Source organism: Diorhabda carinulata, chromosome 3 (assembly GCF_026250575.1).
Source record: "Diorhabda carinulata isolate Delta chromosome 3, icDioCari1.1, whole genome shotgun sequence".
Classification (NCBI taxonomy): Eukaryota; Metazoa; Arthropoda; class Insecta; order Coleoptera; family Chrysomelidae; genus Diorhabda; species Diorhabda carinulata.
In genome coordinates, this window is record NC_079462.1 from 1,699,931 (window position 1) to 1,724,885 (window position 24,955).

Below are 24,955 nucleotides of genomic sequence, written 5' to 3' on the forward strand. Positions count from 1 at the left end.
TTCCAATTTGCATGAATTTATTTTCCAATCAACCCGCCACTATTTCCATTGCTCTTTTTTTAATTATTTCCAAAGAGACGGTATATGTGTGATTTTTTTTTTATAGTTAATAACATTTATATAAATATCATTTTATTAATATTATTATTCGAAATATTAAAAGTTATATTATGAATTTACTCGGATTTTCATTTCACAAAACCGCCGCATCTCCCGGATACCCCTTAACCCCCAGCCCCGTAACCCTGTAAACACCCCCGTGTTGCGGCGGCGGAAGCACCACTCCATCGATCGCGAATCGGGCGCTCGTCACGTACAACTCGTCTAAATTCGCCCCTCCAAAAGCCACCGACGTAACCTAAAAAAAAAAAATTACAAAAATCCGTTTCATTCCACCAAAAATCACTCACTTGTTTAGCCGGTATCGGGATCGACGTTAAAAGCGTTTCGGGTTTCCTGGGATCGATTTTAATGACTTTATACCCGTTGAATACCGCCACCCATAAATTTCCATCGGTATCGATCGCCATTCCATCGGGAAATCCTCCTATTTTGTTTTTATCCAGGTCGAAAATCGGTTTACCGTTAGCTGAAATTGACGTTTCGGTGGAAAGAATTCCATTTTTTTTTTCTGCATTACTTACACATGTTGCCGGTTCTAATGTCGAAATCGTACTCCTCGACGCAAACTTTGAACGTATCGATGTAGTACATTTTTTTAAGTTCTTCGTTCCAGGCTAGTCCGTTCGAAATGCCTATTTGACCGAGGCGTTTCGTTACAGTTTTATTTTCGAACGAATAAAGAGATCCTCTTCCTCGTACCGGTTGACCGTTCACTCGTTCTTCACCCATCGTACCTTACAAAAATATTTTTTTCACATAATACCGAAATCCGGAAACGGTTTTCGATCAAATTCGACTACTGACCCCTTAACTCATGGATTTGACTCCCAAGAAAAAGAAAATTGGCTGCTGATGAGCAAAAACTTTCATATCACCATCAGATAGAAGAAGAAACTACTGTACATATTATCTGCAATTGTCAAAGTCTGTTAAAAACTAAAAGGATTTAACCTAGTGGAAGATTCTTGTACTAAAACAAGCATTCCGAGAAGATTTTCCTATTCTGGAGAGCCACAATGGGACACCAGGATCCCCTATCCTTTAAAATCGATGTTATAGACCCTTTTACCAAAGCTAGTAGCTCTTAAAAGGATCTTCTAATTCTGGAGAGCCTCTTTCAGTGGCCAAAAGGACTTACAATGTGTCTACAGTCATAGTACGGGACTTTATACGAAAACCAATACCTCTAAGAACATATTCCGAAAACCCCTAAGGAGCTTTAAGGATTAAAACAACTAAAATAGTTAACGAAGTGATTACCAAATCAATTAGGACTTACAAAACATTCCCAATTACAGTTTTGGTAGTAATAGGTACTGGTACCAATATCAGCAACGCCTTATAAGGATTTTTCGATTCTGGAGACCTCCTTTGAGACACCGAAAGGTGTTACCAAAGCTAGTAGCTCTTAAAAGGATCTTCTAATTCTGGAGAGCCTCTTTCAGTGGCCAAAAGGACTTACAATGTGTCTACAGTCATAGTACGGAACTTTAAACGAAAACCAATACCTCTAAGAACATATTCCGAAAACCCCTAAGGAGCTTTAAGGATTAAAACAACTAAAATAGTTAACGAAGTGATTACCAAATCAATTAGGACTTACAAAACATTCCCAATTACAGTTTTGGTAGTAATAGGTACTGGTACCAATATCAGCAACGCCTTATAAGGATTTTTCGATTCTGGAGAGCTCCTTTGAGACACCGAAAGGTGTTACCAAGATAATTATGGTCGACAAGTCTTCTCCTATCATAATAATTGTATTGATAGACCCTTTTACCAAAACCAAAGGGACTACAAGACCTCTATCATCACTGTATTGGTAGTAATAGATACTTGCAACAATGCCAGCTAAACCTTAGGAGGATTTTTCAATTCTAGACGGCCCCCATGAGACTGGAAAAACAATTAGGGTCGACAAGGTCTCTCAATTAATAGTAAAGGCTATGATAGACCTTGATATATGACTCAGTGACCTTATAAGAACTTTAGAGGTGATTCTGAAGAACCTTTATGAACCAAAGGGACCTCAAATTGATTACCGAGGCAACTAGGACCAAATATGCCTCTCCATTCATAGTAATGGTAGTCATAGATCTTTGTATTGAAGCCAGTGACTCTAGAAGGAGTTTTCAATTCCGTAGAGCCTTTGGTAGAGGCTGGAGAAACTCCAAAACTATTACTAAGATGTCTCTAGGAGAACTTGGAAGAGCCTTAGTGAACTAGAGCTATTAAAGGAGTTAACTAAGTGATTACCTAGGCAATTATGAATTACAAGGCTTCAAATAATGGTAGCAACGGATCCTTATTAGGACTTAAAAGGTCTCCATTCACAGTAAGATCCTTCTGCGAAAGCCAGTGATTTTAGGAAGGATTTTCCAATCCTGGTGAGGTTCCAACAGAGACCAAGTGGACTGCAAAGGGATTACCAAGACAATTAGGATCGAAAAGACTTCTCCATTTATAATAATGACATTTTTAGGCACTTGCACGAAAGGCGGCGATCCTATAAGAACTTTCTGGAGGATTTTGAATGAACTAGATCGACCAAAGGGGTTTACCAACGTAATTAAGACTTACAAAGTTGAAATAGTCGATATAATCAGTTTAAATGCAATAGGAATTTCAAAGCGTCGTTTCGACGAGAGGATCATTCGTTTGGGTGATAAAGTCGACACGGGTAAATCACTTACCGGCCCAAATTCTTCCAGAAGGATCGCATTTTCCGTCGTTGAACCTATTCGTGAGAAGTTCTGTTCTCTCGTTATCTACTTCGTATAATTTTTGGTAATTCGATGGTTTTTCGGCGATGCCATCCCAAGTGACGATCAACAATTCTCTGTCGACGCTAACGATGAATTTGTCTTTTTCTCCTTTGATCGGAACGATCAAACTCACCATATTTATTTCTGAAATGGATGGTTGGAAACGTCACAATTTTATTGTCCACTAGGTACGTTATACTACGAGGGGTATTCAAAAAAAAAGCAGTCGGTTGATGTCGTTCGAAAGGAGAGAAGTACGAAGCATTCTAGAAAGCCTCAATGAGTGGCCAAAGAGACTACCAAGTGACTAGGTAGACATTTAAGATCAAGAAAGTCTCTCCAATGATAATAATGGAAGTAATACATCCTTCTATCAAAACCAGAGGTACTTTCAAACCTTGGAAAGCCTCAATTAACGACCAAAAGGTCCACAAAGTGATTACCAAGACAATTAGAACCAATAACGTCTTTCCTTATACAGTAATGGCACCAATAGATCCTTTTACTAAAGCTAGTGATGATCAAAAGAATTTTCAGCTGTTGAAGAGCCTCAATTAACGACCAAAAGGTTTACAAAGTAATTACCAAGACAGTTAGAGTCTACAAGGTCTCTCCTTACACAGTAATGGCACCAATAGATCCTTTTACCAAAGCTAGTGATGGTCAAAAGGATTTTCAGCTATTGAAGAGCCTCAATTAACGACCAAAAGGTCTACAAAGTGATTACCAAGACAATTAGAACCAATAACGTCTTTCCTTATACAGTAATGGCACCAATAGATCCTTTTACCAAAGCTAGAGATGGTCAAAAGGATTTTCAGCTATTGAAGAGCCTCAATTAACGACCAAAAGGTCTACAAAGTGATTACCAAGACAATTAGAACCAATAACGTCTTTCCTTATACAGTAATGGCACCAATAGATCCTTTTACCAAAGCTAGAGATGGTCAAAAGGATTTTCAGCTATTGAAGAGCCTCAATTAACGACCAAAAGGTCTACAAAGTGATTACCAAGACAATTAGAACCAATAACGTCTTTCCTTATACAGTAATGGCACCAATAGATCCTTTTACCAAAGCTAGTGATGGTCAAAAGGATTTTCAGCTGTTGAAGAGCCTCAATTAGCGACCAAAAGGTTCACAAAGTGATTACCAAAACAATTAGAACCAATAAGGTCTCTCCTTACACAGTAATGGCACCAATAGATCCTTTTACCAAAGCTAGGGATGCTCAAAAGGATTTTCAGCTGTTGAAGAGCCTCAATTAGCGACCAAAAGGTTCACAAAGTGATTACCAAAACAATTAGAACCAATAAGGTCTCTCCTTACACAGTAATGGCACCAATAGATCCTTTTACCAAAGCTAGGGATGCTCAAAAGGATTTTCAGCTGTTGAAGAGCCTCAATTAACGACCAAAAGGTCTACAAAGTGATTACCAAGATAATTAGAACCAACAAGGTCTTTCCTTACACAGTAATGGCACCAATAGATCCTTTTACCAAAGCTAGGGATGGTCAAAAGGATTTTCAGCTGTTGAAGAGCCTCAATTAACGACCAAAAGGTCTACAAAGTGATTACCAAGATAATTAGAACCAACAAGGTCTTTCCTTACACAGTAATGGCACCAATAGATCCTTTTACCAAAGCTAGGGATGGTCAAAAGGATTTTCAGCTGTTGAAGAGCCTTAATTAGCGACCAAAAGGTCTACAAAGTGATTTCCAAGGCAGCTAGAACCAATAAGGTCTTTCCAGTCATAGCAATTGCAGTTATACACCGTTTAATCGAAGACAGCGACCCTTAGAAACAATGTAAAATCTTTGATAGCCTCAATGAATGACCAAAGAGATTACAAAGGCAAAAGGAAACGGTTCCAAGGCAGACATAGATCCTTCTATCAATACCAGCGACTCTAGAAGCATTTTCTTCAAAGTAACGATCACCACGACGTTATGTCTCCAAACAAACGTCCGGCCTTGAACTTTCAGATCGTTTTATGTGAAAAATTCGCCATAAGGGCCTCAATTTTCATTCATACGTAATGAAGATCGAGCGGGAACTGTTGGAACGCGCTACTGGTTTGAAACATAACCTCAAATAATCTTGAAACGAAGTTGGATCAACTCAAGATCACAATGTATTTCCCGAGTTGAAATTATTGGTTCGTGGTAAACGTGTTGAAAGGATTTTGTCCTGCATCACCCTGTATATATTTAGAGACACCACGGAACGATCTTAATAGAAATAAATTCATAAATAAACTAGATTTCAAAGGATGTTACTTAAACTCAATTAAACTGTCGTTTTTTTTTCGAACACACCTCGTATATACAAAGGAATGTTGAAATATCGAAAATTTTTTTATATAAACGTACTTACTATCATATTTATCGTCTGGAGAGGTTTTATGCAAATCTGTAATACAAAACGAACAAAAAAAAATATTTATATAAAAAATTTGTAAAAATAACGATTAGAAAACAAAAATTTTTTCATACGGGAAATAAATTTGCATTGAATTTTACTTTCTAGAGCGTTTAAAATTCGTCCGTATCAACATATGGAAAATTTTGCGTAAATAATTTTGAGGTTATGTCTCGAAACAACCCCCACGTGTATATTGTAATAAGTAATGCATCTACCCCCGGACAAAATCCATGGAATGGATATTAAACAGGACATTCAACCACCTCCTGTCATTCCGACAGGTCCTCATCGTGTAGTCCTTTTTATCATCCCTAATTCGAACGAAAATTCCGGGAGATATGCTTTTTAAGGGTGGATATACACCCTTATCGACGCTTTTTTTTCGAAATTTTCACGCACACAATTACCGCAAATATATTTCGTCGCGTTAAACCGCGTCTACACGATACGGTAAATCCTAATCGAGTTTCACGCGTGGTGTGTATTTTCATCCCTAATTCTAACGGAAATTCCGGGAGATTTGCTTTTTAAGGGTGGATATACACCCTTATCGACGCTTTTTTTCGAAATTTTCACGCACACAATTACCGCAAATATATTTCGTCGCGTTAAACCGCGTCTACACGATACGGTTAATCCTAATCGAGTTTCAAGCGTGGTGTGTATTTTCATCCCTAATTCTAACGGAAATTCCGGGAGATTTGCTTTATAAGGGTGGATATATACCCTTATCGACGCTTTTTTTCGAAATTTTCACGCACACAATTACCGCAAATATATTTCGTCGCGTTAAACCGCGTCTACACGATACGGTTAATCCTAATCGAGTTTCAAGCGTGGTGTGTATTTTCATCCCTAATTCTAACGAAAATTCCGGGAGATTTGCTTTATAAGGGTGGATATACACCCTTATCGACGCTTTTTTTCGAAATTTTCACGCACACAATTACCGCAAATATATTTCGTCGCGTTAAACCGCGTCTACACGATACGGTAAATCCTAATCGAGTTTCAAGCGTGGTGTGTATTTTCATCCCTAATTCTAACGAAAATTCCGGGAGATTTGCTTTATAAGGGTGGATATACACCCTTATCGACGCTTTTTTTCGAAATTTTCACGCACACAATTACCGCAAATATATTTCGTCGCGTTAAACCGCGTCTACACGATACGGTAAATCCTAATCGAGTTTCACGCGTGGTGTGTATTTTCATCCCTAATTCTAACGAAAATTCCGGGAGATTTGCTTTATAAGGGTGGATATACACCCTTATCGACGCTTTTTTTCGAAATTTTCACGCACACAATTACCGCAAATATATTTCGTCGCGTTAAACCGCGTCTACACGATACGGTTAATCCTAATCGAGTTTCAAGCGTGGTGTGTATTTTCATCCCTAATTCTAACGAAAATTCCGGGAGATTTGCTTTATAAGGGTGGATATACACCCTTATCGACGCTTTTTTTCGAAATTTTCACGCACACAATTACCGCAAATATATTTCGTCGCGTTAAACCGCGTCTACACGATACGGTAAATCCTAATCGAGTTTCAAGCGTGGTGTGTATTTTCATCCCTAATTCGAACGAAAATTCCGGGAGATTTGCTTTTTAAGGGTGGATATACACCCTTATCGACGCTTTTTTTCGAAATTTTCACGCACACAATTACCGCAAATATATTTCGTCGCGTTAAACCGCGTCTACACGATACGGTTAATCCTAATCGAGTTTCAAGCGTGGCGTCTTTTTATACCGCACGTCGTGTGAAACCGGCTTAAGATTATATCGAAATTATACGCAAAAATCGATTTTTTTTCTTACCTATTATAGCTTTGGAGTGTTTTTTAGTGGACGGTGTATATTTATGTATAGAGTGACCAAATATATCCACGAAAAATAAAGATTGAGTATCGACGTCCCAGTGCGGTCCTTCCCCCAATTCAACGGAAGGAATATCCTCCAATAATTCCACTTTGGGATTCATTTTTTCAACGACGCTAAAATTATACGTTCGGCAATTATACAACGCGATTAATAAAATAGCGACGGTGCGTTTGCTTTGCATTATTCCGTTTCTAAAATATTCGTTTTCATTAGTACAACATTCGACGGGAAGTAATTAACAAACAGCAAGAGAGAAAGAGATAGAAGATTAGTGATGGCAATCGAAACAATCCGATCGTCGATAGAGGAATGGAATTGATATTTGGTGGAATGTTTCGTCCATTTCCACCGTCCAATACGATTTCAAATTGTTTGGAGAGTCGTTTTCTGAGTAAACACTTTTTAGGAAAAACCAACAAACCTACATATTCACCGAAACAGCAGCCCGACGATAACCGACGGACCAGCTCAACCAGTTCGCGTCGTACAACGTTATCGAAAGGGGTTTTCGTGAACGCACACGTATACAAATTCGTGACTTCATCAATAAAACGATAATACGTCCACATCTGACCGATATATGAACCAGGATATTTCAAATTAACCTTATGTCTTAAAAGCATACTAGTAAATTAATCCTAGCCCATATATCTGATACCCTTTTTAGGAAAAACCAATATACCTTACCTTCTCTCTCGTATAGACTCGAACGCCGAGATCTCAGCGAAGCTACGCCGTTTCCAGAGATTCAGTTCGCGCAAAGTAGTTTAACCTTGCAAGGAATTCACATTTTGGTATTGAGGTACCTCATTTTGAACAACATATACCTCATTTGGAGGTTATAGAGAAGAATAGTTTGCCGGGCGTCAAATATCTCATAGCCCTCGTAAATACAGTTTGCGTAAGCACTTTTTGATTACACCTCGTATTTTCGTAATAAAAAATAGTGTATTGGGGTTTTTTTAGAAACGAGGTCATTGTTAGGATGAGTGAATTATTGTGAAAAAATATTTTAGAAACTCTGATGTTAAATATCATGCGTGTTAAAATGTCAAAGCAAAAATTTTATTATTTTTTTTATTTGTAAGCGACAGATACCTACTTTTAAATTTATATTGAAGATACACACAGTTTAGAATTCTCTAGAAATAATCAGAACTAACCTTGAGCGGGTCACACTAGGCAATAAAAACTGAGATCGTGTTGACTGAATGTTTCTTTTTATCTTAATACGTAGATATTAATATTAGTCCAGGAAAATGAGAGTGAAATTTCCTGTATATTTCCGCGTAATATCAAGTCAATTTTCAAATAAATTTAACCTTGAAAATACTTTTCAATTTAAATAATTCCTTTCAACAAGAAATAATGGAGGATTCCGGTTGTAGTATTGATATTATTGAACAAAAACCATCGATCTATATCAATTTTTTTTAAAAAACGTAATTTCAATACCAAAAACTTTCCTTTCTATTGAAAAATATATTATGATGTGATTAAACAACATTTATAGCAAATTTTAGGTAATAAAATAAATTATTACTGTTAAAGTATAACAAACAAAAATTGAAATTAGTCAGTTTTATTATCGATACTAAAAATCGTAATTTTGAAACTATTTTTGCGTTTCGAACTACTTGACTTGATTTATTAGTATCATATACGAGGGTTGTATAAAAAATTTCCGATTTAATATTTTTTTGAAATGACATTTTCTGTCATTCGTCAATGTCTCACTTTCACGTCATTGTATCAACTACAGAAAATTCGACTAAGTTTTGACATATATTCATCTGTCATTCGTCCGCGTCATTGTGTCATACACAGAAAATTCGATTAAGTATTGAAATGACATTATCTGTCATCTGTCATTCGTCAAAGTCTTACTTTCACGTCATTGTATCAATTACAGAAAATTCGATTAAGTTTTAAAATGACATTTTCTGTCATCTGTCATTCGTCAATGTCTTACTTTCACGTCATTGTATCAATTACAGAAAATTCGATTAAGTTTTAAACGACATTTTCTGTCATCTGTCATTCGTCCGCGTCATTGTGTCATACACAGAAAATTCGACTAAGTTTTGAAATGACATTTTCTGTCATCTTTCATTCGTCAATGTCTTACTTTCACGTCATTGTATCAATTACAGAAAATTCGATTAAGTTTTAAAATGACATTTTCTGTCATCTGTCATTCGTCAATGTCTTACTTTCACGTCATTGTATCAATTACAGAAAATTCGATTAAGTTTTAAACGACATTTTCTGTCATCTGTCATTCGTCCGCGTCATTGTGTCATACACAGAAAATTCGACTAAGTTTTGAAATGACATTTTCTGTCATCTGTCATTCGTCAATGTCTTACTTTCACGTCATTGTATCAACTACAGAAAATTCGATTAAGTTTTAAAATGACATTTTCTGTCATCTGTCATTCGTCCGCGTCATTGTGTCATACACAGAAAATTCGACTAAGTTTTAAAATGACATTTTCTGTCATCTGTCATTCGTCTGTGTCATTGTGTCATACACAGAAAATTCGACTAAGTTTTGAAATGACATTTTCTGTCATCTGTCATTCGTCAATGTCTTACTTTCACGTCATCGTATCAACTACAGAAAATTCGACTGAGTTTTGAAATGACATTTTCTGTCATCTGTCATTCGTCTGCGTCATTGTGTCATACACAGAAAATTCGACTAAGTTTTGAAATGACATTTTCTGTCATCTGTCATTTGTCAATGTCTTACTTTCACGTCATCGTATCAACTACAGAAAATTCGACTGAGTTTTGAAATGACATTATCTGTCATCTGTCATTCGTCTGCGTCATTGTGTCATACACAGAAAATTCGATTAAGTTTTGAAATGACATTTTCTGTCATCTGTCATTCGTCTGCGTCATTGCGTCATACACAGAAAATTCGACTAAGTTTTGAAATGACATTTTCTGTCATCTGTCATTCGTCAATGTCTTACTTTCACGTCATTGTATCAACTACAGAAAATTCGATAAAGTTTTGAAATGACATTATCTGTCATTCGTCAACGTCTTACTTTACACGTCATTGTGTGAATTAAACAGTTAATTCAGAAAGGTTTGCATTTCCAAAATTTATAAAATATATAAACATGTATTTTCCACGTATACTAATATTAAAAATTATAACAAAAATGCCATTATTACTTAATATTAAACTGTTTATAAAATAAGTAACGATCATTTCAATGTTTCAAAAACCCTTGTATATTTTGTGTTTCAATTCAAACAATCGATAAATATTTCAAAATTAACGAAATAATTTATTTAAATTAATAAATATAATATAAACACGTAATGACTTTTCGTTAAATCCGGTATATAAATGTAGATATATCTAACTTTGAATTTGATATCATCGTTACATAATTCTACACATTCAATTAAATACTGCAGGAACATAAATCATATTTAGTGTTAGGTAGGTGATTGTAAGAAAAATCTAATTCGATTTTTAGTTCAAAATTCAAAATGTCTAAATATGAATTTGTGTCTATAAGTGAACCACTCGATGTTGGTACCAGAATCCATTTTGATGACTGTACAAATAACGTGTATTTCGTCGATTTACCCAATTCAGTTGTATACAGGTACGATTTGAAAAATAAAATTACCACGAAAGCGAAAGTAGGTAAGTTATAACATTATTTCTTTCGTTTCATGTAAACAGATCATAAAAAATCGTCCAAATAAGTTATATATTAATATTATTAAACTCCCAGACCAAATTTCTACGAGTCATTACCCCCAATAAACACTCTGGTTTAGTTGAGGTTATTGCGTGTTTGCCGGTTTTATCCATCTGTAGTAATTATTAGGAAATATGTTTTCAATTGAAATGTTACTTGTTTTAGATGTTGTTGGGATATGGGGAAGGTCACTAGGAGTTCCACTCCAAGTTTATACGGTTGTAATAATTGTTCCGCGGTCGCCATCTTGAAAAAACGGCATTTTTGCTATATCTCTGTAACTACAGATTTGACAAAAAATTAGTAAAGGCATAATTTGTAGCAAATTGCGTTGTCTACAATTTTGTTTATATAACTTTTTTTCATAAAATTTGAAATAAAGAAGTTATTAAGAAAAATGAAAAAAAATTTTACAAAATCCTAAATTTTTGATCGACCTGGTTTTTTTTGAAATCATTTTCATCTAATATTTGACTACAAAATTTTTCTAATATCATTTTATTGTTAAAATGAAAAAATAAAAAGTTATATAACAAAAAAGAAAATTTTCTCTTATTTTCATCAATAACTTCTTTATTTTTAATTTTATGAAAAAAAGTTATATAAACAAAATTGTAGACAACGCAATTTGCTACAAATTATGTCCGTACAATTTTTTTCCTGAGATCGATATTTACGGATATACATAAAAAAAGGGGTTTGTATACATTTATCCAAGATGGCTACCACGGGTCAAGAATTGCCAACTTACAAACTTGAAATTCCCACTGACAGACATCCCAATAATAAAATTGCGTCCTCTGTGAATGTAAGTTACAACGTTGCCATAGTGTTTCATTTTGAATACTAAAAACGTAATTTATTTTTTTTATATTCGATTGTATTTATAGGTAATGAACCTTTGGGGTTCATGTTTCCTGTAGCAGGATCAAATAATAAATTCATAGCTAGTTTAACAAGAAAATTAGTATTCGTTGAATGGGATGGCGTAAGTCCCGAAGTATCTAAAATCGAACCGATTACAGAAGTCGAAACAGATATGAAAGATAATCGATTTAACGGTGGAAAAATCGATCCTTGGGGTAGACTATGGGCAGGTAAGTGCATGTTAAAAGGTATTATTTATTATATTAATGATAAATTTAGGTACAATGGGCCCTGCTGATGATAAAGGTGAAACAATACCAAACAGAGGTGCTTTATACAGTTTGGAAAAAGGAAAATTGAAAAAAAAACTTTCGAATATTGGTATCTCGAATGGTTTAGCTTGGGATACGAAAAATATGAAAATGTATTATGTAGATACTTTACAACCGAAAGTTTTTCAATACGATATCTCAGAAAATGGGGAAATTAGTAACGAAAAAGTGGTTTTTGAATTTAATTCGAACGGTATAGATGGAAAACCGGACGGTTTAACCATTGATAAAGATGGTAATTTATGGGTGACGGCCATATTTGGATCAGTTATTGTTAAATTCAATCCCAATAATGGAAATATGCTAGATAAGATAGTATTCGATACACCACAGGTGAAATACAAAATTTTACTAGTTAGAAAAAATATAATATAATTTTTCTTGTAGCCTACCTCGATAGCCTTCGGTGGTAAAAATCTTGACGAAATGTTCGTAACCACTGCAAGAATTCCTGTAGGGAACGTAATTCCACCTAGTCCTGCCGGTACAACTTATATTATAAAAAATACTGGCACCACTGGTTTTAAAGGAGATAGATATAAAGAATAACACCGAACAATTTATAATTCTTCTAATTAGGATGTGAAATAAGAGTGGAATTATGATTTTATCAACAACTACTTATTAAACGAACAACTCACAGTAATGGCGTCGAAGCGACTACTGTCTTAGCGCCAAACGTATACAATCTCGGTTCTCGCGGTGTTGCCGTTGTTAAAAAATTTATCCCAATCATAATTATCCTGAACGATGTTTGTATATATTAAAAATTTTAATAAATATCTATATAAGATGTTTCTTTTTCATTATACACACGTTATTAGTGCGGGAAAATTAATAAAAAAATACTTTTCTTCTTAAGGATCGAAAAAATATTACAAACTTTAAATTATCTAATTAATCAGATTAGTATTATGAAAATTAGAAACTTTTCTAAGTAGATTTAAAAAAAAATTTCAACCCTTAATTTTAGGAAAATTGTTAAACATTTTGTATATTTGTTTATCGATGCGACAAATTTTGGCAAAATGGAATTGATAACATATGGAAATATGGAGAAAATGTTTCCGCAAAAGTTGGTGGCTTCCAATTCAAAAAATTAAAAATGGCGACCGTATAAACTGACTTTTTACATATTTTTTTTTAAATTGTTGTTTATTTGGTTAATATTAATAATTTTAAAATGGGGTTTACTGCAATCGACACAGAGGATCATAGATAAACCATTTCTGGAAAAGTTTGTGGTTTCAAATTTTAAAAATTCAAAATGGTGACCGCGTAAACTGACTTTTTACATATTTTTTTTTTAAATTGTTGTTTATTTGGTTAATATTAATAATTTTAAAATGGGGTTTACTGCAATCGACACAGAGGATCATAGATAAACCATTTCTGGAAAAGTTTGTGGTTTCAAATTTTAAAAATTCAAAATGGTGACCGCGTAAACTGACTTTTTACATATTTTTTTTTAAATTGTTGTTTATTTGGTTAATATTAATAATTTTAAAATGGGGTTTACTGCAATCGACACAGAGGATCATAGATAAACTATTTCTAGAAAAGTTTGGTTTCAAATTTTAAAAATTCAAAATGGTGACCGCGTAAACTGACTTTTTACATATTTTTTTTAAATTGCTGTTTATTTTGTTGATATTAACAATTTTCAAATGAGGTTTACTGCAATCGACACAGACGATCATAGATAAACTGTTTCTAGAAAAGTTTGTGGTTTCAAATTTCAAAAATTCAAAATGGCGACCGCGTAAACTGACTTTTTACATATTTTTTTTTAAATTGTTGTTTATTTTGTTGATATTAACAATTTTCAAATGAGGTTTACTGCAATCGACACAGACGATCATAGATAAACTGTTTCTGGAAAAGTTTGTGATTTCAAATTTCAAAAATTGAAAATGGCGACCGCGTAAACTGACTTTTTTCATATTTTTTTTTTAAATTGCTGTTTATTTTGTTGATATTAACAATTTTCAAATGAGGTTTACTGCAATCGACACAGACGATCATAGATAAACTGTTTCTAGAAAAGTTTGTGGTTTCAAATTTCAAAAATTCAAAATGGCGACCGCGTAAACTGACTTTTTACATATTTTTTTTAAATTGCTGTTTATTTTGTTGATATTAACAATTTTCAAATGAGGTTTACTGCAATCGACACAGACGATCATAGATAAACTGTTTCTAGAAAAGTTTGTGGTTTCAAATTTCAAAAATTCAAAATGGCGACCGCGTAAACTGACTTTTTACATATTTTTTTTTAAATTGTTGTTTATTTTGTTGATATTAACAATTTTCAAATGAGGTTTACTGCAATCGACACAGACGATCATAGATAAACTGTTTCTGGAAAAGTTTGTGATTTCAAATTTCAAAAATTGAAAATGGCGACCGCGTAAACTGACTTTTTTCATATTTTTTTTTTAAATTGCTGTTTATTTTTTTAATATTAATAATATTAAAATGGGGTTTACTGCAATCGACACAGAGGATCATAGATAAACCATTTCTAGAAAAATCTGTGGTTTCAAATTTTAAAAATTCAAAATGGTGACCGCGTAAACTGACTTTTTACATATTTTTTTTTAAATTGTTGTTTATTTTGTTGATATTAACAATTTTCAAATGAGGTTTACTGCAATCGACACAGACGATCATAGATAAACTGTTTCTGGAAAAGTTTGTGATTTCAAATTTTAAAAATTGAAAATGGCGACCGCGTAAACAGACTTTTTACATATTTTTTTTTTAATTGTTGTTTATTTTTTTAATATTAACAATTTTAAAATGGGGTTTACTGCAATCGACACAGAGGATCATAGATAAACCATTTCTGGAAAAGTTTGTGGTTTCAAATTTCAAAAATTCAAAATGGCGACCGCGTAAACTGACTTTTTACATATATTTTTTTAAATTGTTGTTTATTTGGTTAATATTAATAATTTTAAAATGGGGTTTACTGCAATCGACACAGAGGATCATAGATAAACCATTTCTGGAAAAGTTTGTGGTTTCAAATTTCAAAAATTCAAAATGGCGACCGCGTAAACTGACTTTTTACATATATTTTTTTAAATTGTTGTTTATTTGGTTAATATTAATAATTTTAAAATGGGGTTTACTGCAATCGACACAGAGGATCATAGATAAACTATTTCTAGAAAAGTTTGTGAATTCCAATTCAAAAAATTAAAAATGGCGACCGTATAAACTGACTTTTTACATATTTTTTTTTAAATTGTTGTTTATTTGGTTAATATTAATAATTTTAAAATGGGGTTTACTGCAATCGACACAGAGGATCATAGATAAACCATTTCTGGAAAAGTTTGTGGTTTCAAATTTCAAAAATTCAAAATGGCGACCGCGTAAACTGACTTTTTACATATTTTTTTTTAAATTGCTGTTTATTTTGTTGATATTAACAATTTTCAAATGAGGTTTACTGCAATCGACACAGACGATCATAGATAAACCATTTCTGGAAAAGTTTGTGGTTTCAAATTTCAAAAATTCAAAATGGCGACCGCGTAAACTGACTTTTTACATATTTTTTTTTAAATTGTTGTTTATTTTTTTAATTTTAATAATTTTAAAATGGGGTTTACTGCAATCGACACAGAGGATCATAGATAAACTATTTCTAGAAAAGTTTGTGAATTCCAATTCAAAAAATTAAAAATGGCGACCGTATAAACTGACTTTTTACATATTTTTTTTTAAATTGTTGTTTATTTGGTTAATATTAATAATTTTAAAATGGGGTTTACTGCAATCGACACAGAGGATCATAGATAAACCATTTCTGGAAAAGTTTGTGGTTTCAAATTTCAAAAATTCAAAATGGCGACCGCGTAAACTGACTTTTTACATATTTTTTTTTAAATTGCTGTTTATTTTGTTGATATTAACAATTTTCAAATGAGGTTTACTGCAATCGACACAGACGATCATAGATAAACCATTTCTGGAAAAGTTTGTGGTTTCAAATTTCAAAAATTCAAAATGGCGACCGCGTAAACTGACTTTTTACATATTTTTTTTTAAATTGTTGTTTATTTTTTTAATTTTAATAATTTTAAAATGGGGTTTACTGCAATCGACACAGAGGATCATAGATAAACTATTTCTAGAAAAGTTTGTGAATTCCAATTCAAAAAATTAAAAATGGCGACCGTATAAACTGACTTTTTACAGATTTTTTTATAAATTGCTGTTTATTTGATTAATATTAAAGTTTTTCATATGGAGTTTCATGCATTCGACAGATTAAAAGTTGTAGTTCCATAGACAATATGAACAAAATTTTTAAAATTATATTTACAAATTTTTTACAAGCTTCAAATGAAAAAAAAAAATTTCTCCAATTTTTTCAAGATTTTCCTTTGAAAAACTGTTAGTAGCTTCCGTTATGAACTATGAAAAGTTAGTCGTTTAAAAATTACACGTTTTGAAAAAAAAATTTTTTAAATACGATCATCAGAAGTCGAGATAACAAAAATCAAAATCTGTTAGGTACTTACTGAATACTCTAAGACATTTTGAATTCGTGAATGGTCTTTCAAGGGCCTAACTTTTCACAACGCATACCGGAAACTAACTCAATTCTAACTATATACTATGACTAATATTAATAAATTTTCCAAAATCATGTTAGTTCGTATGAAATGTCATAAATAATTTCGGTAATCTTGTCATTCGGTTTACTAAATCATTTCTTAGTGTAAAATGGCTTATTTAAAATTATTTCGTTCAGCTAAACCGACAGCTAATGTGACAAAATATTTTAACAGGTACCGCATTTTGATATTCACTATATTTCAATCGTCTACGATAATAAGTAGAAATATATTAGATAATAATGGATTAGGACGAATTTTACTATGTTGAAATATTAAAAAAACACAATTTTAACTTTTATTTTCAAAATCACAAAGTTTTTTTAATTAGATTTCCTTTCTTAATCATAAATATAAATTGCAATGTCAACCATATTGGATATAAATCAGACGCAGAGGCTACGTTGCCGGATCTAATTCTATCTTAGCTAATTATCATTCAAAATATATTGATTTTAAAATACTCGGTTTATAACACTTTCTAAAATATATATTTGACATAATTAAAATTAAATGACTTATTCAATAGTATTTTTCATACAAATCAATTTTAGAAACCTAATAAGAAATTATAGTGAGGGAGGATGTAGTAAAGCTGAATTTGTACCCATCTGTGAACCGCTCGGTATCGGTACCAGAATTTCATGGGATAATCAGACGAAAAAAATATACTGGGTGGACATACCCAACGGAAACGTACATACTTACGATCCTAAATGTGGAAAATGTGTCAAAGCTAAAGTCAGTAAGTAATATTGTGTTAAATTTCCGAACGTAGAATATCCATTACAAATATGATAATATGGCAACGCTGGTTAATACCAATAGACGGACGAGTCTATTTTAATTTACGAGGGGTGTTTATTTAAAGTTCTATATTTGGTGAGAATGCGATTTCCGCGATCTGATAATTAATTTAGTTAAAAAGAAGAATAAAATTTTTTGAATATCTGGCTTAAAGAACTCCCGTGAGAAATTTTGAAGATTTTGTTTGAGGCTTATCAAGCTGGATATTTTAAAAACGAGAAATTTTATTCTTAATATTCGATTTAGAAAATGGCGTACACGTGTTCTATATTTCACGTATTTGCCGCTAGATGGACGAGTTTATTAGAATAACGAAATGATATGGGTGTTAAATGATAATAGACCTTATTGATATATTACATAAGTACATTTTTTATGACAAATTTGTTATAGCTAACGAACCGTTGGTGTTTATGTTCCCTATCGAAGGATCTGATACCAGACACATTGCTGGTATTGCGAGAAAATTTTGTTTTGTCGATTGGGATGGAAAATCGGATAAAGTTCAAAAAGTCGAAGTGCTACAAGAAATTGATACAGAACCGGAATTGAAAGATAACGCTCTTAATGGTACCAAAGTTGATCCTTGGGGAAGGTTATGGTCAGGTGAGTGTAATTAATTTTATATCGATTTATCGAATCCAATCGGGAAACTTTGAAGGTACTATGGGACCTTTTTATCCGGAAAAAGCGTTTTTCGAGCCGGGGCGAGGGCAATTGTACAGTATAGAAAAAGGTGTGATAAAAAAACATAAAAGCAAAGTGGGAATTTGCAATGGTATGGCGTGGAACACGGAAACAATGAAAATGTATTGGATAGACACGCTAGAACACAAAGTATTCGAATACGATTTCGATGACGGGAAAATGTGTAAGTAAAAATAAACTTTTACGCCGTTGCCACGTTGTAATTTTTTTCCTATTATATTATTTTACATAAAAAGCGAAAATATTAAGGATTGTATATATAAATATATATGTCTAAATATGTGTCAATTTTTATGTTTTTAACACATTTTCTATTAATATTTTCAAAAAAAAAATCTAATTGCGTTTAACATAATGAATACATAAAAAATATATTTAAACGTAAATATCAATACTACGTCTGACAACACTGTAGACTGATGTCTCATGGTTACCAACGTTTAGGATGTAATATTCCCTACATGTGCAATGATGTAGTTTACAATTTAGACATTTATATTTAATTCTGTGGTCCTAATTGTCGTTATAATGTCAAAAATGATTCATAAACTTTTGGATTATTCATTAAACTAGTTTAAACTAGATTTTTTTATAATTTGCTTGTTTATTTTATATCGGATATGTTTAATTACTAATACGTAATAAGTTATTGAGTATACGAGGACCATTCAAAAAATATATTGGATAAAAATAATTCGGAGAAACAAATTTCAAATAATTTGAGTGGAAAAATGAAAAAAATTGTCTATTCAATTGACCTTATTAACTTTAATATTTTAGGTAATGAAAGAGTTGCTTTTGATTTTAAAGCTGAATGTTTGGATGGTAAACCTGACGGTTTAGCGATGAACAACAAAGGTGAATTGTGGGTGTGCGCGGTTTTCGCTGGATTTCTCGTAAAATTCCACCCGAAAAATGGAAAAATCATAGAAAAACTCAAAGTCCCATCGCCACAGGTTCGTTTCGACGAGATTCCATTTTGTAACAATTTTATTGATGAAAAAAAAATGTTTTAAGGTTACATCGGTGTGTTTTGGAGGGGAGAAGCTCGATTTGATGTTTTGCACTACTGCTAATCTAAACTACGGCGGGAAAAAGCCGCCAGGACCGGCGGGAAGTACATTCATGATTAAAAATACAGGGGAAATTGGTACCATTGATCCTAGATATAAACCTTGTTAAATGTCACTGTGATTTTGGAATTTATTTTTGTGTCGAGTGTATTTTGAGGGGTTATTAAAGAAAATTATAGTGTAATTGATTTTTATTTAAAAATTCCTACAATTTCATATGTTTCTAATCATTTATAACACAAGTTTCAGATTTTCGTAAAATTGACTGTACTAAATTCGATTTTTCCAATGTTATAACCCCATTTCTAACAGAAAATTATCGTGGAATTGATTTTTAATTAAACATTCCTACAATTTCATATGTTTCTTATCATTTATAACACAGTTTGAGATTTTCGTAAAATTGACTGTACTAAATTCGATTTTTCCAATGTTATAACCCCATTTCTAACAGAAAATTATCGTGGAATTGATTTTTAATTAAACATTCCTACAATTTCATATGTTTCTTATCATTTATAACACAGTTTGAGATTTTCGTAAAATTGACTGTACTAAATTCGATTTTTCCAATGTTATAACCCCATTTCTAAGAGAAAATTATCGTGGAATTGATTTTTAATTAAACATTCCTACAATTTCATATGTTTCTTATCATTTATAACACAGTTTGAGATTTTCGTAAAATTGACTGTACTAAATTCGATTTTTCCAATGTTATAACCCCATTTCTAAGAGAAAATTATCGTGGAATTGATTTTTAATTAAACATTCCTACAATTTCATATGTTTCTTATCATTTATAACACAGTTTGAGATTTTCGTAAAATTGACTGTACTAAATTCGATTTTTCCAATGTTATAACCCCATTTCTAAGAGAAAATTATCGTGGAATTGATTTTTAATTAAACATTCCTACAATTTCATATGTTTCTTATCATTTATAACACAGTTTGAGATTTTCGTAAAATTGACTGTACTAAATTCGATTTTTCCAATGTTATAACCCCATTTCTAACAGAAAATTATCGTGGAATTGATTTTTAATTAAACATTCCTACAATTTCATATGTTTCTTATCATTTATAACACAGTTTGAGATTTTCGTAAAATTGACTGTACTAAATTCGATTTTTCCAATGTTATAACCCCATTTCTAAGAGAAAATTATCGTGGAATTGATTTTTAATTAAACATTCCTACAATTTCATATGTTTCTTATCATTTATAACACAGTTTGAGATTTTCGTAAAATTGACTGTACTAAATTCGATTTTTCCAATGTTATAACCCCATTTCTAAGAGAAAATTATCGTGGAATTGATTTTTAATTAAACATTCCTACAATTTCATATGTTTCTTATCATTTATAACACAGTTTGAGATTTTCGTAAAATTGACTGTACTAAATTCGATTTTTCCAATGTTATAACCCCATTTCTAAGAGAAAATTATCGTGGAATTGATTTTTAATTAAACATTCCTACAATTTCATATGTTTCTTATCATTTATAACACAGTTTGAGATTTTCGTAAAATTGACTGTACTAAATTCGATTTTTCCAATGTTATAACCCCATTTCTAAGAGAAAATTATCGTGGAATTGATTTTTAATTAAACATTCCTACAATTTCATATGTTTCTTATCATTTATAACACAGTTTGAGATTTTCGTAAAATTGACTGTACTAAATTCGATTTTTCCAATGTTATAACCCCATTTCTAACAGAAAATTATCGTGGAATTGATTTTTAATTAAACATTCCTACAATTTCATATGTTTCTTATCATTTATAACACAGTTTGAGATTTTCGTAAAATTGACTGTACTAAATTCGATTTTTCCAATGTTATAACCCCATTTCTAACAGAAAATTATCGTGGAATTGATTTTTAATTAAACATTCCTACAATTTCATATGTTTCTTATCATTTATAACACAGTTTGAGATTTTCGTAAAATTGACTGTACTAAATTCGATTTTTCCAATGTTATAACCCCATTTCTAAGAGAAAATTATCGTGGAATTGATTTTTAATTAAACATTCCTACAATTTCATATGTTTCTTATCATTTATAACACAGTTTGAGATTTTCGTAAAATTGACTGTACTAAATTCGATTTTTCCAATGTTATAACCCCATTTCTAACAGAAAATTATCGTGGAATTGATTTTTAATTAAACATTCCTACAATTTCATATGTTTCTTATCATTTATAACACAGTTTGAGATTTTCGTAAAATTGACTGTACTAAATTCGATTTTTCCAATGTTATAACCCCATTTCTAACAGAAAATTATCGTGGAATTGATTTTTAATTAAACATTCCTACAATTTCATATGTTTCTTATCATTTATAACACAGTTTGAGATTTTCGTAAAATTGACTGTACTAAATTCGATTTTTCCAATGTTATAACCCCATTTCTAAGAGAAAATTATCGTGGAATTGATTTTTAATTAAACATTCCTACAATTTCATATGTTTCTTATCATTTATAACACAGTTTGAGATTTTCGTAAAATTGACTGTACTAAATTCGATTTTTCCAATGTTATAACCCCATTTCTAAGAGAAAATTATCGTGGAATTGATTTTTAATTAAACATTCCTACAATTTCATATGTTTCTTATCATTTATAACACAGTTTGAGATTTTCGTAAAATTGACTGTACTAAATTCGATTTTTCCAATGTTATAACCCCATTTCTAAGAGAAAATTATCGTGGAATTGATTTTTAATTAAACATTCCTACAATTTCATATGTTTCTTATCATTTATAACACAGTTTGAGATTTTCGTAAAATTGACTGTACTAAATTCGATTTTTCCAATGTTATAACCCCATTTCTAACAGAAAATTATCGTGGAATTGATTTTTAATTAAACATTCCTACAATTTCATATGTTTCTTATCATTTATAACACAGTTTGAGATTTTCGTAAAATTGACTGTACTAAATTCGATTTTTCCAATGTTATAACCCCATTTCTAAGAGAAAATTATCGTGGAATTGATTTTTAATTAAACATTCCTACAATTTCATATGTTTCTTATCATTTATAACACAGTTTGAGATTTTCGTAAAATTGACTGTACTAAATTCGATTTTTCCAATGTTATAACCCCATTTCTAAGAGAAAATTATCGTGGAATTGATTTTTAATTAAACATTCCTACAATTTCATATGTTTCTTATCATTTATAACACAGTTTGAGATTTTCGTAAAATTGACTGTACTAAATTCGATTTTTCCAATGTTATAACCCCATTTCTAAGAGAAAATTATCGTGGAATTGATTTTTAATTAAACATTCCTACAATTTCATATGTTTCTTATCATTTATAACACAGTTTGAGATTTTCGTAAAATTGACTGTACTAAATTCGATTTTTCCAATGTTATAACCCCATTTCTAAGAGAAAATTATCGTGGAATTGATTTTTAATTAAACATTCCTACAATTTCATATGTTTCTTATCATTTATAACACAGTTTGAGATTTTCGTAAAATTGACTGTACTAAATTCGATTTTTCCAATGTTATAACCCCATTTCTAACAGAAAATTATCGTGGAATTGATTTTTAATTAAACATTCCTACAATTTCATATGTTTCTTATCATTTATAACACAGTTTGAGATTTTCGTAAAATTGACTGTACTAAATTCGATTTTTCCAATGTTATAACCCCATTTCTAAGAGAAAATTATCGTGGAATTGATTTTTAATTAAACATTCCTACAATTTCATATGTTTCTTATCATTTATAACACAGTTTGAGATTTTCGTAAAATTGACTGTACTAAATTCGATTTTTCCAATGTTATAACCCCATTTCTAAGAGAAAATTATCGTGGAATTGATTTTTAATTAAACATTCCTACAATTTCATATGTTTCTTATCATTTATAACACAGTTTGAGATTTTCGTAAAATTGACTGTACTAAATTCGATTTTTCCAATGTTATAACCCCATTTCTAAGAGAAAATTATCGTGGAATTGATTTTTAATTAAACATTCCTACAATTTCATATGTTTCTTATCATTTATAACACAGTTTGAGATTTTCGTAAAATTGACTGTACTAAATTCGATTTTTCCAATGTTATAACCCCATTTCTAAGAGAAAATTATCGTGGAATTGATTTTTAATTAAACATTCCTACAATTTCATATGTTTCTTATCATTTATAACACAGTTTGAGATTTTCGTAAAATTGACTGTACTAAATTCGATTTTTCCAATGTTATAACCCCATTTCTAACAGAAAATTATCGTGGAATTGATTTTTAATTAAACATTCCTACAATTTCATATGTTTCTTATCATTTATAACACAGTTTGAGATTTTCGTAAAATTGACTGTACTAAATTCGATTTTTCCAATGTTATAACCCCATTTCTAACAGAAAATTATCGTGGAATTGATTTTTAATTAAACATTCCTACAATTTCATATGTTTCTTATCATTTATAACACAGTTTGAGATTTTCGTAAAATTGACTGTACTAAATTCGATTTTTCCAATGTTATAACCCCATTTCTAAGAGAAAATTATCGTGGAATTGATTTTTAATTAAACATTCCTACAATTTCATATGTTTCTTATCATTTATAACACAGTTTGAGATTTTCGTAAAATTGACTGTACTAAATTCGATTTTTCCAATGTTATAACCCCATTTCTAACAGAAAATTATCGTGGAATTGATTTTTATATCAAAATTCTCACAATTTTATAACTTTTGATAAGTTTTAAGACAAATTGCAATTTTCGTAACATCGATTGTTCTAAGGTTGTAAACTGTTTTCACGATTTTTATCCTAATAAAGTTCATTGCCCTCAATCGTGTTTATTTAATATTTTTCCGTTACTTACCTGTATTAAATGTGAGGATATTTTAACGAAAAATCTTCATGAATAGTTCTTAATTGAAATAACTTTTTTTATAAAGACAAACACAAAAAGTTTTAACACAAACACGAAGCAAGCGATGTAATGACTGTTGCCTACAATGTTCGCTTGGCTTAGTCATTGGTTAACTGGTTAAAACTAGTTTTTTCATATTTTTTGTGAGGTTGGTTTCTATAATTCGTTTCGTTGTATATAAACAGATCATTTAAAGTTGTCCAAAAAAGTCACATAGTAATATTATTACACATTTTTACTAAATCATTGAATTTCTAATGTCATTTCTCCCAACAAACACTTTAATTTACTTGAGGTTATTGCGTGTTTGCCGGTTGTATCTGTCTGTAATGATTATTACTAAAAAAAGTTAAAAAAGATAACGTTTTTATATAAAATTATTAGAAAATTTTTATTTTTTATCGACTTCGAAGTTCATAATAAAACTTTCAACTTTTTTATTGATATTAATTTAAAAAAAAAATAAACTCAAGAAAATAACTGTAAATATGGCAACGTTATTTTACTAATCTTACATCAGATGTCTAATTATAGCAACGTTGCCAAAGATGCTAAGTATGGATACAATTTGCTCGTTTTACTAATATTTTTAACTTAGTTTATAATTAGTGATTTACACACCTGTTTCAAGATAATAAAGGATAT

At 31.2% G+C, this 24,955-nt stretch overlaps 3 protein-coding genes across 8 annotated transcripts; 2 read left to right on the plus strand and 1 right to left on the minus strand.

The window, feature by feature from the left end:
* LOC130891956 (regucalcin-like) lies at window positions 1–24,425 on the minus strand. Of its 5 annotated transcripts, none has more exons than XM_057797087.1 (7): window positions 24,260–24,425; window positions 7,141–7,316; window positions 5,267–5,302; window positions 2,817–3,032; window positions 645–857; window positions 411–589; window positions 1–358 (listed from the first exon to the last, which is right to left on the minus strand). In XM_057797087.1, exons 2-7 carry the CDS (start codon window positions 7,301–7,303, stop codon window positions 194–196), a joined length of 972 nt encoding a protein of 323 aa, XP_057653070.1. In that variant the 5' UTR covers window positions 7,304–7,316; window positions 24,260–24,425; the 3' UTR covers window positions 1–193. The 5 variants fall into 5 exon arrangements, with proteins under 5 accessions (XP_057653070.1, XP_057653068.1, XP_057653067.1 ...); XM_057797085.1 differs by lacking the exon at window positions 24,260–24,425 and adding an exon at window positions 12,529–12,787; XM_057797084.1 differs by lacking the exon at window positions 24,260–24,425 and adding an exon at window positions 8,306–8,420.
* LOC130891958 (regucalcin-like) lies at window positions 10,620–12,929 on the plus strand. Of its 2 annotated transcripts, XM_057797091.1 has the most exons (5): window positions 10,648–10,879; window positions 11,103–11,745; window positions 11,828–12,034; window positions 12,084–12,469; window positions 12,524–12,929. In XM_057797091.1, the coding sequence occupies exons 3-5, from the start codon at window positions 11,848–11,850 to the stop codon at window positions 12,683–12,685; spliced, it is 735 nt and encodes a 244-aa protein (XP_057653074.1). In that variant the 5' UTR covers window positions 10,648–10,879; window positions 11,103–11,745; window positions 11,828–11,847; the 3' UTR covers window positions 12,686–12,929. The 2 variants fall into 2 exon arrangements, with proteins under 2 accessions (XP_057653073.1, XP_057653074.1); XM_057797090.1 differs by lacking the exon at window positions 11,103–11,745 and having other exon boundaries at window positions 10,620–10,879.
* LOC130891957 (regucalcin-like) lies at window positions 16,770–19,542 on the plus strand. The gene is made up of 6 exons (XM_057797089.1): window positions 16,770–16,944; window positions 17,325–17,515; window positions 17,971–18,183; window positions 18,239–18,448; window positions 19,066–19,241; window positions 19,303–19,542. Exons 1-6 carry the CDS (start codon window positions 16,880–16,882, stop codon window positions 19,465–19,467), a joined length of 1,020 nt encoding a protein of 339 aa, XP_057653072.1. The 5' UTR covers window positions 16,770–16,879; the 3' UTR covers window positions 19,468–19,542.
* Window positions 24,426–24,955: the final 530 nt, after the last annotated feature.